Here is a 19,120-nt window from a genome sequence, read left to right as displayed (position 1 = left end):
TTCGATGTTACGATTCTAGGAACGATAAGTTATATGTTTCAAGAAATGTGTCATTTTTAGAAAATGAAAATGGCTTTGAAAGAAATACTTCTCACCATAAAGATGTGGACTATTCTTTCTTATTTGATCTATTGTCTAGTAATGGTGATTTGTCTAGTGATGACGAAATATCATCAAACCATGATAGTGATGTGGATATTAATAAATTTAACTCACCCAATGTTCAAGGAGATAAAACCTCAAATGATCCAATAACCTACTCTCGTAGAAATCAAGACACTTTCAGAAGTGCTATTGAGCAGTATGGTGAGTCTGTTCCCACCAATGATCACAGACGATTTGAAAGAACTAGGAGACCTCCATCTCGATTTGTCTCATTTGATTCTTTTTCACCTAAATATAGGGCTTGCCTTAGTGCCATCCATTCTTATTTTGAACCTAGAAACTTCGAGGAAGCCAAAAAATGTGTAGAATGATAAGAAACTATAGAAAAGGAACTCAAAGCACTTAGGAAAGCTGAGACATGGGAATTTCAAACTCTACCTGTTGGAAAGAAAACTATAGGTTGTCGTTGGGTATTTAAAGTTAAGACTAAGAGCGATGGATCTTTGGAGCGGTATAAAGCTCGCTTAGTCGCGAAAGGGTATGAACAAGAATATGACATTGACTATGAAAAGACATTTGCCCTCGTAGCCCGAATGGTTACAGTCAGATGTCTTATCACTATTGCATCTATTAAAAAATGGAACATTTTTCAAATGGATGTAAAAAATGCTTTTCTAAATAGTGATCTTATTGAAGAAGTGTATATGGATGCCTCACCAGGTATGAAAACTCCTAAAGATAAAGTTCTTCGCCTTCAACAATATGGGTTGAAACAGGCTTCCAAAGCCTGATATGACAGATTCAACAATATAATGTTAGAAAATGAATTTTCTTCTTATTATACTGATACTACATTATTCATTAAAAAATCTGATGCAGGGATTGTGATATTATTACTTTATGTTGATGATATGCTAATCACAAGTGATGATGTCAAAGGAATCAAGGGTATTAAATCCGTCTTGACTTCGAAATTTGAAATGTCAGACTTAGGTTTTCTGACATATTTTCTTGGAATGGAGGTTGCTTATTCTCAATGTGGTTATTTTCTATCTCAGACTAAACTTGCTTGTGAGATTATTGACAGGTCAAGAATATATGATGACAAAATTTGCGAAACCCTTGAAATAGTAGGCTAAAAAATGAAGATTGATGATGGGATTCTCCTGACCGATCCTACTCCTTACAGGCAACTGGTAGGCTCGCTGATGTATCTCAGCATCACTCAGCCTGATCAGTCTCATGCGATTCATATTTTCAGTCAGTTTCAGCATGCTCCCACAACGGTTCATATGAGTGTTGTTCTTCGTATCATCAGATATCTAAAGGGAACTATAAATAAGGGAGTATTTTTGTCTTCCTCTTCTGAATTAAGGTCAATTGCTTATACTGACTCAGATTGGGGAGGTGACCCTAATAATCGTCACTCCACCACTTGTTTCTGTGTTTTCTTAGGTGAGTCATTGATTTCTTGGAAATGTAAAAAGCAACAGAAGGTTTCTCTGTCCTCCACCGATGCAGAATATAGAGCCATGGCGTTTGCCACCATGAAATTGTATAGATTCAGTGTCTTCTAGAAGATATGGGAGTTTACATTAGAGAACCAACAAAGTTATGCTGCGACAACAAAAATGCAATTTATATTACCAAGAATCACACTTTCCATGAACAAACAAAACATATAGAGATGGACTGCCATTATGTCAGTGAGGAATACTTGAAGAAGGTCATTGATCTCCCGTATGTGACATTTGAATATCAATTGGCGGACTTCTTCACTGAAACACTTTGTTCACCCAGATTTCACTTCTTTCTTGGCAAACTTGTGGTCATCACACCGTAAGTTTAAGGTGGGGTGTTAAAATGTAAACTCAAAGATTGTACATATATATATATATATATAAATTTATATATATAGAGATACATATACATATATTATATATGTATAGGTATCTCTCTTTATATAAATATATATATACTTTTATCATAATACCCAAAAAGGGTATTCCTGTAATTTCCAGTTTTACGCATATTCTACTTGGAATATGCTTGTATTTTTCATTCTTTATTTTTTCCTTTCTTTTTCTATTTTTCCTTTTTCCTTTTTCTTTTTTTGTGTGTCTTGTCATCACCTTGGGGGCCTCCCAATAGAGTCGTTGGGGGCTCCCAACGACTCCTTTGGGAGCCCCAAGGTGGTTCCCTTTTGCACTTGTATGAACAGGGGTGTTTCCCCATTGTATTTTCAAGCTTGAGAGTCTCAAGCATTGCTCTCTTTCAATAGATACATGCTTTTGTGCATGTTTGCTTATTTTTACGCCTTTGTGCGAGTGCTTTTGTGCACATCTCTCTCAAAGTATTTGTGCTTGTATGCATATTGTCTCTTTGTAGACATTTTCACAATCAATGTGGTGGTCAAGTTGAGCATGTTTTGGACTCTACCTAGCACCAGATTAGGGCCAAGCATAAACATTTATGCGTGGTGGTGTTGCTCTATTAATAATTTATTGAAGCATGATCTCATTCTTCTGTATTTCCTAAAAAAAAATGATCTCATTCTTATATATGATCTGTTTACAATGTTTTGATTTTATTGATCCAAACATGGTTTTATTGCAGCACTGAGCTTTATTGGGAGAATTTTAACATTGTTTACCACTTTCACTTTTTTATTATCTCAGTTTAATAATAACCCTTCTTAAGTGTTTTCTTTCCTCTTATCTAAAAGTTATGTTTCCTTAATCGCAGTCTATCTGCCTAAACCTTATTTGCCTCTATATTTTATCCCCTAAATGCGACCTCATTTACCTCCACAGTGGCATCAAAAGGTTATAATTACCCTGTATTACCTAATCACAATGAATAAGCAACCACAAAATAGATGGAGCTCAGGGTTGAGGGTGCTGATTCACTTGACCACTATGTCACATAGGTGCGGGTGCGGCGATGCGGCACTTTAAAAAAACTTGGGTGCAGGGTGCGGGAGGGTATATATATAATTAATATTTTTTAACAGTTAACAACAGTAACACTAATTTTTAACAACATTTTTTTAAGTCCAGATTTGGACATTTATGGCCCTGGGTGCGTTTAACACACCCGCACGAGTCACGTCGACGCCAGTGTAGCTGTAATGCCCCGAAATTTTAACCCAAATTTAAGAGGATTTATATATATATATATATATATATATATATAAAACAGCGGAAACAAGTAATATTATGGGGTTAAACATTCTGGAACATTACAGTGGAGAGAAAGCCAAAACGTTTATTTCATTTCACTATCGATGAATAATGACATCAAAGTTTTAACTCAAACTATCACCGGAACAATAAATCCAAAATATCGATCCGATGCCTCATCCCGCAGCCACTCATAGGTCTACTCTTTGCCTGAAAATGATAAAAATTATAGGAATTAGACTATCACGTCTAAGTAGGAAAACTGTAATTTTTCTTGCAGGTATATCATGTGTCAAGTACGTGATGTGGGTGTCGTGTGTGATTTTCAGCCTATAGAGAAGCACATAAAGAAGTCTATGCAACAACAATAACAGGCATATATCTAAGCAGGTAAGTAGATTATGCAACAATTATAATTAAGCAAGTAAAACATTTTATGCAACCACAACAATTAAGCAAGTAAGGTATTAAGCAATTAAAGCATATTCTGCAACAACAATAACAATAACATGCATAACATCCACAATATGAATTCAATTATCTCATATCTACACATTTCAGGATTTCGTTTCATCACAAGCTCAGAATATAAAATATGCTGAAAGAGTATGAAAATGTCTCTCTAGTATCTCCACTGACTGTGATACCTAACTGTTCTAAATAGTGATTATTTTATCTTATCTCGCGGGTACACACGGGCCAAGGTGACCATCACAGAAGAGAACATTCAGGGGTATATTATTCAAGGATGTTTTATTAACCCGAACATTCTAACTGAGACTGAATTCCCAAGGGAGCGGCCAGTGACCGACAGAACCTCCCAAAGGTCAAAATAAAAACATGATGCATCCCTAACTTCTACAGAAGAACAAAGAGCTACCACCTAGGACATATTGGTAGTCCGAGTCCCCTCCAACTCCGAGGACTTGGGACCAACGAGTCATTTTAGCTCGAAACAATTAAACACGTCCCCGGAGCTTTATATCACCTACCCTCTCTAAGGTAAGCCCGAATCTGAGTGAGTTGGTTTCATTATTTAATTTTCTTCCCAAAGTACAAGGCATTTCCCCAACTTCCTTCTACTGCCTTAGCAGTAGATCCCAACCTTAGTCATTTTACCAAGGTGAATAAACCATCCAAATCCTTTTTCCATATTGATTGCTTAAATTCACTCAGAGTGCTCCGGTGCCTTTAAACCAGTCAAGCGCACAAGCCTCGGTACCTTTAAACCAGTCAGGCGATAGAAATTAAATTTAAGTTTCTCATCAGTGTTATGGTTGTTATTCATAATGCTTCGGTACCTTTAAACCGTCAAGCGTCAAACACCAAGCCCCCGGTACCTTTAAACCAGTCTGACAAAATTCTTTATATCTATACATTTTGAATTTTGACATGTATTCCTCTTATGATTTCAAGGATAGTGTGTGACCCACACACGATGCATACATCTGTAACTTTCATGACATGATTTTCAAATATGGGCAAATTACACATACGCCCATTTCTGTATTAGGATACAGATCATTCTATCAATAAAGTTTAAAACACCATGTTTCACAAATGTGAAGCATCACATATTTCCCACTACATGTACAATGCCCATACAAAATTTCATAGTGAATCACTGATCTTAATGGCAATAAATTTTAAAAACACAGTTTTTCACAAATGTGTAACATCACCCATTTCCAGCTATAAGCATAATGCACATACGTACACAGCTATGTCACATGGGTGCGGGTGCGGGTGCGGGTGCGGGGATTCGGCACTTCCAAAAAACCCTGGTGCGGGGGTGCGGCAGGGGCAAAAATGTAAAAAAAAAATTTATATATATATATATATATATAAAATTTTGAAGTTTTAACAGTTTAACATTTAACAGTAAACATTGTCATAAACTCATAATATGATTCATCATGCATGCAGTATATCAACCTAAATATCAAATTATCAATCAAATAAGTAAAGCAATTACATAAATCGACCTAAATATCAATCAAAGATGGGGGAGGGGCTCGGCCCCTCCCCTGTCGACCCAAAAAAAAAAAAAGATGTGGGAGGGGCTCGGCCCCTCCCCTGTCGACCCCCCCCCCCCCCCCAAAAAAAACTGATGGGGGAGGGGCTCGGCCCCTCCCCTGTCGACCCAAAAAAAAAAAGATGGGGGAGGGGCTCGGCCCCTCCTGTGCCGAAAAATGAGGGAGCAGGGGAGGCTCAGCCCCTCCCCTGCCGACCCAACAAGAGACCGAGAAGGGGGGGGGGGTGCTCGGCCCCTCCCCAGCCGACCCAAGAAGACGAGAGACATACCTGCGAGCCGAGAGGAGGAGCCGAGAGGAGGAGTCTGGGAGGCGGAGCTGGGGCGGCGATGGGAGAGCTCGAGCTCAGGGGGAGAGAGAGGAGAGATTAGGGCAAAAATTTTTTTTTGCCCTAATCCTCCTCCTTTTCATCGGGGGGGGGGGGGATTTTTTTCGCCCAAAAATTTGGACAAAAATGACGCTGGGTGTGTTGACCGCACCCAGGGTCTTGTTGACCGCACCCGGTGCTGCACCCGCACGCGATCCCGCGTCGCGTCGCGTCGACGCGGGTGCGGCACCTGTTTTGCCGAGTCCCTGTGACATAGGTAGACAACAAAGGACTGTCTTACGTGTGCTTGGATCGACTCTCTGGTCTTCCCAATATGTCGTTAAATGAGCAATTGAACCTCGTCTTAATATGCAGCTGACTAAGCATTTGAACATAAAATGAATACGAAATTAAATACTAGATTGAATCTCAACCTAATATGCAACTAAATCGGCATTGAGCATCAATTTAATATGTTATTTCATATGAACCGAATATTATCATAATATGCAACTAACTAGGCATCTAGCATTTGAATAACATGCAACTTCATACATCATCGAAGACCATTATAACAGGCAGCTAACTAGTCATTGCGCAATATGGAATACATGCAACTAACTTTGATTAATCAGATAACAATCATTATCACTAGACATATACAAAACTCAAACATGGGCAGCACTTTGGTTTATCATAAGTAATTCAAACGAAAACACAAAATTTAAACATGCATTTACATTGATTAATCATATGAAAACAAAACAGTGTCCAGACCCTTACAACACTCAAGCATGGTCATACGTGCACAGACTGTGTGTCAGTCTACCAGAATGCATCTAACCCGTGAGATGACCTAACCTCAGAATATGTACACAATGCCGCCTGCAATGTAGCACACACGCAGAACTAAGACTCTGCATTTGTGCTATATTGAATCCAAAGGAGAGTAGTGCATTGTGATGCAATAATTCCCACGTTTGCACAATATATACTACATAAATTTGTGCCACACCTACATCTCATTATATATTTCATTTTTTTTTCTCTTTGTTCATATTCACATATGTGCCAGGAAAACATAAAAATCACTCCAACAGACCGTCTATGCTTATACACATAAACAAATCTAATTATGGGTGTAGTCGATCGATTAACAATATGCCATGTCATCTAAAAGAAGCTACCACCTAAATATTAGGTTCCCGACAAGACATTGCTGTGAAAACAAAAATGAAAACCACATACTACGGGAAAAAATTGAAATTCACAGATTACATTCTGTGTCCAATAATGTGGTTATTTGAAACATAATATCGAGAATTCATAATAGGAAAACCAAAATCTACGCCCACATATTGACTCTTGATATCCAGCAACAATATGGCTGACTGATAATGATCATTTGCACAAAATAAATAAAAGAAATGGGAGATGGACATTTCATGGAATCTATTGTTCATACGTATATACTTGGCTCAAGGTACCTACAACGTTTAGATATACAGAACCACCAACCCATTGTACTTTTGTTCATCTGTTACCTATTACAGAGTTGGGTATCCATATGAAAACCCTTCAAGATTTTCGAAACCTGAGGTGGGATATAATCACAGTACCGACTTTGAACACAACGCCCACACAAAAACATAGGAACATCCTTCTATCGGGAATCCAAAATCCATAACTCCCTTCCTAATAACAATCTGAAACCCCCAAATCGTAGATTTAGGGTTTCCAATTTAGGGTTGACAGAAACCTTCAATTTGGGGGATTTTCCTTTTGGTTTCCCCACGCACACACCCGAGCACATTCAATAACCCAAAAAAAAAAATCACAACATCCTACCTGTTCCGGCGAGAGGGAGGAGGCTGCCACGATTGGGATGTTGCCGATGTTCACTGCTCCGCTATCGAGCACGGTCGAGAGGAACGGGGAGAAGAGAGGGTGTCGGTTGCCCCTGCTGGCGCGCGCAAAAACGAGAGGGAGATGGGAGGCGAGAGCAGGAGGCTGACGCTGTTGGGGGTCACTGGCAAGGCTACCGGAGAAGGGAACGTCGACCGACAATGGTATTTGGTCACGGGTCGCCGATGGGGACTGTCGTCGTCGTCGGCGGCTGTCGGGGAAGGATCGCGCAAGGCTCGTTGGAGATGCAGCAAAGAGGGGGACGAGAGAGAAAGTGAAGGAGGAGGAGAGGGGTTGCGAGGTGACGCCTCCTCTCCCCTGCGTGTTTTTAAAACATAGGGGGTGCATTTCAGGAAACCCGAAAAAGGGTTTCCCCTTTTTTTTTTCGTAAAGGAAGAGTGCGGCGCATGAGAGGGGAGAAGAACTCTTGCCCCTCAGCTTTAACCCTAACGGGTCCGGTTCCGACCAGGGATCGTTTTGTTTTTGTTTTTTTTGCGTAACATGCTCGGGGGCATGGCTTGGGATCGGGTCCGTGACCCACTATCCGGCTGCGGTGTGTATCCGCGGTTTGCCTACGGTTTGGGTCCGCAATTTAAGCCCATACGAATCCAACTGCGGATCCATATATATTTATTTATACTTGGTTTTATTATTACTATCTTATATATATATATATTACACCGAAATTGGGTACGGTTTCGGTTTGGCCACCACCAAGACCCGCGACCCAAATCTTTAATGAAACCACCCAGTTGGGCAATTTGGATCTGTCTGAGGATTCAAAATATTACAATCTTTAAAGTATTATATTCTTAATACATTTGGTTTATTCTTCGATACGATCTTGTGGGTCTTTCATAGGTTAATATGGATCCATTTACGTTAACCAAAAATTGACATAACTTATTATAGGTCTAGGATCCATTGTGCTTCATAAATCCTTTTAATAAATTCGGATCCAGGAATCCGAAGTTTTGATCATACTTTGATTTGGAACTATGGATCCAAATGAATTATTATGGATTCAACTAAATGTACATTGATCTTTATGATTTCGATACAAGGATCCAGATTAATATTGAAGTTCTGATATCGAAGATCCAAATGCAATATTGTGGATCCGAACATCTTCTTAAGCTATACCAATTCCCACTAAAGTGTTGTAGAAATTTTCTCATTAAAATCCGATTTACTTCAAGGATCCAATTAAATATTCAATTTAAGGTTCGCGATCCGATATCTAAGATCTGAATGGGATGTCGGAGTTCTAAATAGGATATTAGGGATCCAACATTGAAGATCCAAATAGGTTATCCAAGATCCAATTACGAATAAATAATTAAAACAATAAAATATTCTTGTATCACCTTAATGACTTAAAATCTAAATTTATTTATCTGATAAAAATCACGGGTATTACAGCAGCACCCTGCTGGCCGAATCCGTGACATAGCTTCACCAATAAATCTGGAATAAGGGTTTGGATAAGAAAATCTCTTCAATCATGCACTTCTGCTTTTGAGAACTCATATGCATTTGGATGAAATCTGTCATGAACAAGAGGGGCAATAAATAGAAATAATATTCATAATTAATAAAAATATTGGATATTATTTTTGGGTGAAAAGCCTTTTAAAAGAGTTTTTTAAGCATAAATGCATTTTGGATGTAGATGGATTGCACTTAGGTTAGATCGAACTGGGTAAAATGAGTCTATTGGATCCAAAATTGACACCACAATTAAATATGAGATAACGAAAGTTGAAAGTAACTGGTTCATATTGCTCTTATTTAAGAAGAGTTCAAACCAGAATTACCGAAAGCACCCCTATAGTAGGGGAAGCACGCTTCCCCGATACGCGCTTTGGAAGCGCGAAACGTCGCGCTTCCGAAACGCATGGGGGAAGTGTCCCCTTTTTTTGGGAAGCACGCTTCCCTTTTATGGGAAGCAGGTGTCCCTTTTATGGGAAACACTCTTCCCATTTATGGGAAGCACGCTTCCCCCTCGCTTCCCTCTTTTTTTTTCATTTTATTTTTTATTTTTTATTTTTTTTCTTCTTTTTTCGCTTCCCCCTCGCTTCCTAGGTCGCTTCCGAGACGGTTCATGATTCGCTTCTAAGTAGTCCCACGCTTCCCGCTTCCTAAATTTTTGAAAGTGCCTCGCTTCCCGCTCCTGCTTCCCGTATCGCTTCCCGCTCCCGCTTCCTCGACTGACAACCATGGTTCAAACCATAATCACAAATATCTATATCGGTTATATCTCAGCGAGGCTATTTCTCGCAATATTATAAGTTTGGTGATAATTCTCGGGAAAATCTTGGGGCTTAAAAAATATAAAAAATAACAAAATATCATGTTTAGACAAAAAATACATAAATAATAAACGAAATAAGTATATGTAAAAGAAAGGTAAAAAACATTTAAAATGTAAAAAATAAATAAAACCAGTAAAACTAATTTATAATATCATGATATTATCAAATTGGTGATATTTTCAAAATATTGTGATATTTTACTTATTATTATCGTTCGCTGAATTTACAACGATAATATCACGATATTTTGAAAATATCACCGGTATCTGTGACTATGGTTCAAACCTATGTGGATATTTTCTATATCTTATTTGAATTGAAGAAGATATTAAATGACTAAAAGTGGGTCAGAAGCTAAGTAGAGATGCTGTAACTTTTGCTTTGATTTCATAAGTTCTCCTTGACAAGCAAACAAGTTAAAACCATTGAATGTGGTGATCAGAGCAGGCTTCCTAAGTTATGAGGACCAATAAGGATTTGTTGTATCCTTAAGTAGATTTATGTTGACATGGAATAAAGTTAATAATAGGTATTTTTTTTGGATAATCCAAGCCCCCCCCCCCCCCCCCGCCCCCCACATCATTGACAATGACTGCACATTGGCTGGCCACCGGTTGTTAAAACCCTTGTGGTCCCCCCTGCCCACCGGGGGTACACCTAGCTTCGACCTTGCAGCAGGGGGTGCCGCCTTTGGGTTTCAAACTTCTGATGTCGACATTCACAAGTTGCCCCTACCATATGAGCCGAGCCTTTGTGGGCAACACAAGATTTGACAGCATCGGTGTAAGGCCTCAACATACGACACATATACGTAATGCAAAGATGTGCTACTATGTCAACGATCATTCACCGCTCTATATGGAAAGTGTGCTAGTGTGTGTTCCTGAAGTGGCTGCATAGAGATCTATCCTAGATTGGATATTCCAGAATTGGAAGCTGAATCTATCTAGCGCTCGTTTTTGTAAATTTTGCTTGTGACTTCTCATCGCTGATTGATTAATTTTTTTTATTTATTAAAAAAAGAAAAGGATGTTTCTGTTTGTTATTACAATTCAGACACCTTTTCTCTTCTTCCTCTTTTTGATTGCTTAACAATTGCCCCAAATTACTATCATTAACTTTTACCATTGCCCTGCCTATTTCATGAAGATCTGTTGCTTTGAAGCAACATTTTTCAATGATTTGTCATACTCGATGGTTTATCTATAAAGTAGAAGATTAGAAATTCAACATCTTCCATGCAATTTTGCCTGAGTGATGGTAATCATGTGTGCCATTTATCTTCGCCTAAATTGCTGATGTACTATGTTACTATGTTCAATATAAACTGCTTATTTTATTTCAAGAAATTTGTCTATGATATTGAAACTTGAAGCTTCAGGAAATTTATTGCCCACTATTTTTTTTCTTATGATTTTCCAGGTTTCTTTCTGTAGATTCCCCCTCTATAAAAGCATATGGATTCAGATTTCTTAAGTCAAATAAGGATTCATCTTGGGAGTGTGATGTGAAATATTATTTTGTTATTCCTCAGGTGAGGACCTCTCTCTCTCTCTGAGGTTATATCATGTTAGTTTCACTATTCTATTATTTCTTTTAGAATACTTTACAAATACATGACCAACTTATCGAGTATTTACAAATACCCACCCAACTATTTTAAGATTACAGAAAAATGACTCAGATTTACTCTCGTGTCACAAACTTTCACTTGAGCGCTACTCTGTTAACCTTACCTTGGTTAACTCATGGTCATATAAAATTGGAAGACATATATGCCCTTTTCTGAAAAAATATTACAAATTTAGCCTTTAATTTTTCTCCTTTACCATTCTTCCTTTGATCTCCATCATCTCCTACTGTCATCACAATTTTTTACTGATGTTAACTATTTAGTAACAAATAGCAAGACCTCCATATCATTTATGTACCTGAGATTCACTGACAAGCACAAAAGTAGCAGCTTTTGCTGTTTCTTTGTAGCTCATCTGCGGAATGGATGAAGAGCACATCTTTCATGGTGAGCTTCTCTACCATTTTGAAACTCCCAACTTATCATGTACTTGTGATAAATCTCAGAAAATATCAGAATCAAGAAATTGAAAATAATAAATAATAAAAGGAAAATGATATGTTTCGATAATAATCTTTTTGTACAAATGTAAAACAATAAAAGTTTTTAGAATATAAACATGATAAAGGAATGAAAAAGTCATGTTCAAGATATGAAAAATAAGAATAGTAAAAAACCTAAAAGCATCATGATAATATAATGGTGATCTTCTGATATTATTATGAAAATATGTTGGCATTTTTAATTTTAACACATTTTGAAATATCACAATGTTTTTTAATTTTGTTCGTCATATCGTGATATTTTCAAACTATTGTTGGTACCTGTAGTGGTTATAAAATATAAAATGCAAGAATGCCATGGGCAAGACTACCATCATGCCATTTGTGTTGTCTCTACGTCAGCAGGTTATATTTTTATCTTAAACATATTGTTGAAAGCTTATTTGTATTGTTAGTTAGTTTATCTTGCTTCTTCTCTGGGTCAGATCTATTGTGGCTTATAAAATACTTACATTACTGTTGAGCAATATTTAAATGAATGGTCCCATGATTTTCTGCTGCCACATGCAAAGCAGGAGTTCTACAAATTTTTCCTAAATCGTTTTGCTTATTTGTTTGGACGCAACTGATGTTGCACTCATTTTAGCAGCATGACCTTTGCTTTATATCCTCGCAAATATTATCAGTTATATATCACTACTTGTTTGACTTATGCCTGTGGAGATGTTGTCAAATTTTTGAACATTGTTGATTTGCAGTCTTGAAGTTGGTGAGTTTGGTAAATAGTTCACTAATGGCAGCATTGGCTTGGGATAAATTGTTTGTTTGCAGATTGAACTTGATGAATTTGACGATAGTTCAATAATAGCAGCTACATTGGCTTGGGATGAATTTTCACTTCACAGTCTTGAAAAAGCCATCCATTCCCTTGCGACGTCACTTGACCAGGTATTGGAATTCCACCTCTCGTCTTAGGATGAAGAATGAAGAGGATCTCATTTTTTGTTTATGTATTATGTGTGTGATTGTAGGATGAATGAACAGTGAAACCACAAAGCTAGTCTATTCAAACCAATTCATGGTTGGTGATGCTAATATTTATCCGAGTTCCTCCACTCTGAAAATTTAATTTGTTGAAATTAGTTTCATCTTTTGACTCTGTAATATTTATTATGTCAGCGGATACTCATTAATTAGATGGAAAAAGAGTCAGCAGCAAAGTGAACATGATACCAGATAGACGGGATATACAAATTGATTTATGTCAGGAATTCTGGTAGAAAAGAAATGAAAAAAATCCAGTAGACAATAAATGAGTATTTTCCTCTAAATGGTGGGTTCACAAGCCAGAGAAATGGAAGTGCAAGACTCACAAGTTTATGCAGAAAATATTATTTTTTAGATGTTCCAGTAATAACATTTCTTTGGTAATGAGTGAATACCTTGATCTTTATGCTGGAAAGAATGATTGGGAAACAACAAGCCCATAGAATATGTTGGAAATATGAAAGGCTTAAAATGAGTGCCAGTATGCAACATATACTGCAATTTTCGCTTGGGAAAAAATAATAACTCTGCACAACTGGTTCAATTTTTTATACAAAAGATTTAGACTAGGAATAAATTCTATTTATGAAACTGCCATTTATTTTGAACACTTTAGATGAAAATGAACATATTTTATAAATGTAAATAAAGGATGTGTACTATATAAAAAAATAAAAGTATCTATATCTTCTGGTTTTCTGGGTTTATCCATGGTCCTCATTTTGTTTAGAACCTTAAAAAAAATTAAATGATACTTGACTTATATCTTTCTTCATTTGGCATTGAATTGCATTTGTTAGCTGCGCTGAACAAAATTCCAAGCAACATTGATCAAAATGAAATTGTTTATGACTTGTCATGAGTTTGTAGTCAATGTTGGCTAGGTTTAGATGTGTGATTGGAATATTTGTTGCCACATATACTTGTGTAAATTGCAGATAGTTTTACATGTTATGGTGATGAAAGATGCCTGCTATGACAGATGGAGGAATGATTCTCATCAAAAATTGGGTCTGGAAGATGAATCGTCTGTAAAAATGGTATTTGTTTTTGCCTCCCCTTTTCTTCTACTGAATCTTATGCTTCTAGAATGATAACACATAAAAAGATGCAAAGAAATGGTTTATACATTTTCTTTTTGAAATTTCTTTTTCTTATTTATTACTTTTCTTCTCTTTTTTAATGTATGTCTGCTTTACACATGTCAAACGATCAGCTCCAATTATGTTTCTTTGCTTTTTCTCTTCTTTAATGTATCCCCACTTTGCACCTGTCAAACTGACTCATATCTTGATACAAAAATTTAATGACCGGTTTCTTGGGATTTCAGCTCCATAAGCTTGCTTACTCAATATTAATTAATGGGAATAAAAAGGATGGATACTGATTAAATAACTAGCGAGAAGTTATAAGGATTAAGAATTAAGATAGACTGCTGGTAATTGGTGCCAAGTATAGATTACTGGCCACCTATGTTACATGGACACTTCTACTAGGTCGAGGTGTCGGTGTTGGACACGGATCATCCTTGACACACCATTTTTAAAGGTTGAAGTGTCCAAAAAATTGGACACATGTCAAGTGTTTGACACTTTGAAGCATATTGGACATGTCCATAGCTTGCCCAAGAGAGAGGGGAAGGGGGTTCACAACCCCTTCTTTTTTTCTTTTTTTTTATTAATGAGGTACATCCCTCATTAATGAGAAACAACCTCTCATTAATGAGGGGAGATTTCCTATGGAAAAGAAGAAGAAGAAGAAGAAGAGAGGGAGGGTTTTGTAACCCTTCTCCTAGTTGCTTTTCTATTAATGAGGTGAAATCCTCATTAATGAGAAGCTATGTCACATAGACATGACAAAAAGGCGCCACGTACCCATATCGGTACGGCATGGCCTGACCGGGTACCGATACTAGGAGCGACACATGTACGTGTTGGGCTTGGGTCGGATATGAAATGAAACAAGGTTTGCTAAGGATGTTCACCAAATCAACAAAGTGGGTACTCGAAGAGTTCCACCAAAGCACAAAAAATGAACACACAACGAACCACAAATAGGTTCACTCACAAACACCTACTAAAGGGACAAAAACAAGAGATAAAAAAAATATTTTATTGATCTCAAAACAAGCAAGAAGCATATATTTTGGTGTGGTTTTGCCGCATATTTATACACGAGGATATAAGAAAATGGAATCCTCATACAAACTTCAAATGCTTCCTCACGAATAAACTCTCTCAAGAACCATAAAGGTTCACACATAAGGCAAACACTTAAGAACCACTGGGGTTCACACACAAAATCATCAAAAGAGAGATTCTAAATGAAAAAGTGAAGAATTGATTTCATTTAAGTGGGACAAAACCCACATACACAAGCTGAAATACAATGGGGTAACTCCCCATATATATACACAAAAAGAGAGGGCAATGGAGAATTGTTGGACATTCTAACAACTCTAAATAGAGCCGTTGGAGTGTCCAACAACTCTCACAACTTTTGCTTTTTGACTTAGTAAAAAAGCAAAAGGTTTATATTATGTCCAGCTTTTCCTTTTTTGACTTAGTCAAAAAGCAAAGGGTCTATATTATGTCCAAAAATAAAAAATAAACTAAAAAGTAAAAACCTATGCTATTGTAACTAAACTGAAAAAAAATGATTACATATTATGTGATATTTACATATGAGATTATCTATGAGATTACAATTTTTAACACTCCCCCTCAAACTTACGGTTGAACAACTGAAAGTTTGTCTAAGAGAAAGTGAAATCGAGGAGTAGAAAGCGGTTTGGTGAAGAAATCTGCCAGTTGAAGTTTTGAGGAGACATAGGGAAGATCAATAGTGCGTTGTAGAAATTCCTCACGTACATAGTGGCAATCCATTTTGATATGCTTGGTTCGTTCGTGGAATGTCCGATTGCTGACAATGTAAATGAAACTTTTATTGTTACATCATAGCCGTGATGCACTTGCACTTGTAACACACATATCATGAAGTAGTCGTCTCAACCAGACCACTTCCATAGTGGTGGTAGCCATGACTTTGTACTCAGCTTCAGTAGACGAAAGAGAAACCTTCTGTTGCTTCTTACACCTCCATGAGATCAATGACTCTCTAAGGAACGCACACAATCCAGTAGTTGAGTGTCGATTATTTGGATCACCTCCAAAATCTGCATCATTATAAGCAGTTAATTCTAGTACGGAAGAAGCCGACAAAAATAGTCCTCTAAAAATAAAAGTTTTAATATATCTAATAATGCGTAACACAACTCTCATATGAATAGAGGTGGGGGCATGCTGAAATTGACTTGCTGTGTGAACATGTACAATGCCAGGTCTTGTGATGGAGAGGTAAGACAACGCTCCAACAAGTTGTCTATAAGGTGTTGGGTTCTCAAGAGGTTCGCCATCGTCAATTTTGCATTTTGATGTTCACAACTTCAGGGGTATCAACATGTTTGTCATCTGTGATTCCTGACCTGTCAATAATATCAATAGCAAATTTAGATTGAGTTAGTAAATAACCTCTAGGAGAATAAGCTACTTCAATATCAAGATTTAAAAAAAAAAACTTAAATCACTAATTTCAAAGTTGGTTTTGAGATTTTTTTTGATATTGTCAACTTCCTCTTTATCAATTTATGTGATGATCATGTCGTTCATGTAGAGAAGAAGAATGATGATCCCTGCATTAGATTTCTTAATAAACAAAGTTGTGTCAGTAAGACAAAATTGAAAGCCAAAATCAAGCATAACCTTACTGAATTTATCATACCAAGCCTTTGTGGCTTGCTTAAGACCTATGTCACATGGGTGCGGGAGTGCGACATTTTAAAAAAACTTGGGTGCGGGGGTGCGACAAAAATATAAAAATATAAATAAATAAATAAATATAAATATATGTATAGTGCAAAAGTTGGACATAAATGACCCTGGGTGCGTTGACTGCACCCAGGGTCAAGTTGACCGCATCGGGTGCGGGTGCGACGCAGGTGCGACACCTAGTTGAAGAGTCCTTGCGACATAGCTTAAGACCATATAAGGCCTTATATAACCGAAGAGCTTTTCCTTGAGGAACTTCAATGCCAATAGGTGGTTCCATATAGACTTCTTCGACTAGACTTCCATTCAGAAATGCATTCTTGACATCCATTTGAAAAATATGCCATTTCTTTACGGAGGCAAGGGCTATTAGAGTTCTTACGGTGGTTATTCTATCGACTGATGCAAAGGTTTCTTCGTAGTCTATGCCATATTCTTGGGAATAGCCTTTGACGACTATTCGAGCTTTAAATCGTTCAATAGTGCCATCACTCTTAGTTTTAACTTTGTGTACCCATCGACATCCAATGGACTTTTTTCCAGGTAGAATATCTTGAATAATCCACGTGTTTTCCTTTTCCAAGGCATTTAACTCAGCTGTCATAGCTTCGACCCATTCTGAATGTTCTTTTGCTATATTATAGTTTGAAGGTTCTATATAGGAGTGTTATATGACAATATATTCTTGATGTTTTGGTGAAAAAGATTCATAGGATACAAATTTTCTTGGCACCTTTGACACTCTAGATGATTTTCTGGTTTCTATTTGATCATGTGCTTTAATATATTTTTCTAGAGCACAAGGTTGCTCTAGATTTCCTCGCCTAAAGTATTGAATGTAGTCTAGATGAGATGTTTCAACGTTGATTATACTATTTTGATCTTCTTGATCATCTTCTTCTTCATTAATTTCTGGAACTAAGTCCAACAAGGAGTATTCATCAACCTCTCTAGGGTTTTTAGTTTAAAAAAAACTTTTGTTTTCTAAAAAAGATACATTTTGTGACATATACAACTTCCTAGTTCTGAGATCAAGGCATCTATATCTTTTCTGATTGCTTGCATAACCAAGGAATGTACAAGGAATGGCTCAGGGGGAAAGCTTGTCATTTTTGTTGGAGAAAACAAAACATTTGCAACCAAATACTATTAATCGCGAATAATCTGGAATTTGTTTGAAAAGTTTTTCAACAGGTGATATATTTTTTAACAAAGACGATGGCATTCTATTAATGAGATATACTGCGGTTAGAGTAGCTTCGGCCCATTTTTTTTTGGAACTTGATGAGTAATGAACAAAGTTCTTGTTGTTTTTATAATGTGTCTATGTTTTCGTTCTGTTAAACCATTTGGTTGTAGGGTATATAGGCATGACTTTTGATGTAAAATACCATGTAGATTTAAGTAATCGCTAAATTCTTTTGATAAATACTCTTCCCCTGAATCAGTGCGAAATATAGAGATATCATTCTTAAATTGGTTCTTAACCAGTTTATGAAATATTTGAAAATGTAAAAATACTTTGGATTTATGTTTGAGAAAATAAATCCAATCTAGGTATGTATTGTAAAATCATCTACAAAAATGACGTAGTGTGAAAACCCTCATTCTGATATGACAGGTGCAAGACCCCATACATCTGAATGTACTAACTCAAGAGATCGAGATGAGATAAAATTTCTTTCTTAAAAGGGTAATCTCTTCATTTTTCCAAGAATACATTTTCACATTTAAATGTCTCAGAATTACAAAAGTTTTTCATATTTAGAAAAAAATGAATTTTGGATATGTCAGGATGACCAAGTCTCCTGTGCCATAAATCCAAGTCCATTTTCTGAACATTATAACAAAACATATTCTTGAGAATTTCCAAAAAATCCATGTAGTATAGGCTTTCTTCTCTGTGACCTTCCCTAATCAGCTTCCCTGACTGGTGATCCTGCACTTGGCAACCATGAGAAGAGAAAAAATGTTATATCCATGGTCAGATAATTGAGAAACGAATAAGAGATTGAGGTTCAATTTTGAAATATATCTAATTTGAAGAATATGAAATCCTTTTAAGTTTTGAGAAGTTTTTTCAAAGTTCTCTATTGCTTTAATTTCTAGTGATGTTCAATCAACAGTAAAAACATTGGACCCATTTGAGTTATGACATTCAGATAGTATTTCAATATTCAGAGTCATATGGAAAGAAACACCTGAGTCAAGAAGCCGTAGAGTTTTACCTGGATCAGAAGTGCTAACTGAAGAGACTGTAGCTCCAGCTCCCGTAGATGAAGATGCTCTCTTGAGTAGAGGTCCAAGAGCTTCCACCAATTGT

The 19,120-nt window shown here is 36.8% G+C and overlaps 1 protein-coding gene across 3 annotated transcripts in view; it reads left to right on the top strand.

The window, feature by feature from the left end:
• The window catches only part of PHYLLO (2-oxoglutarate decarboxylase/hydro-lyase/magnesium ion-binding protein), a 149,349-nt gene that overhangs the window by 24,805 nt on the left and 105,424 nt on the right, over positions 1–19,120 (top strand). For 2 of the 3 annotated variants that reach the window (XM_089991278.1, XM_089991277.1), the window contains exons 4-6: positions 11,270–11,381; positions 12,755–12,871; positions 13,909–14,010. In XM_089991278.1, the coding sequence (XP_089847404.1) occupies positions 11,270–11,381; positions 12,755–12,871; positions 13,909–14,010 (331 nt within the window). Of the gene's footprint in view, positions 1–11,269; positions 11,382–12,754; positions 12,872–13,908; positions 14,011–19,120 lie in introns of those variants that run through there. The other variant, XM_089991279.1, reaches the window with a different exon arrangement.

This window comes from Nuphar pumila, chromosome 16, assembly GCF_984573655.1.
Source record: "Nuphar pumila chromosome 16, dmNupPumi1.hap1.1, whole genome shotgun sequence".
NCBI classification, from domain to species: domain Eukaryota; kingdom Viridiplantae; phylum Streptophyta; class Magnoliopsida; order Nymphaeales; family Nymphaeaceae; genus Nuphar; species Nuphar pumila.
Note: the sequence above shows the minus strand (reverse complement) of the source record. Positions and strands in the feature narration are given on the sequence as shown.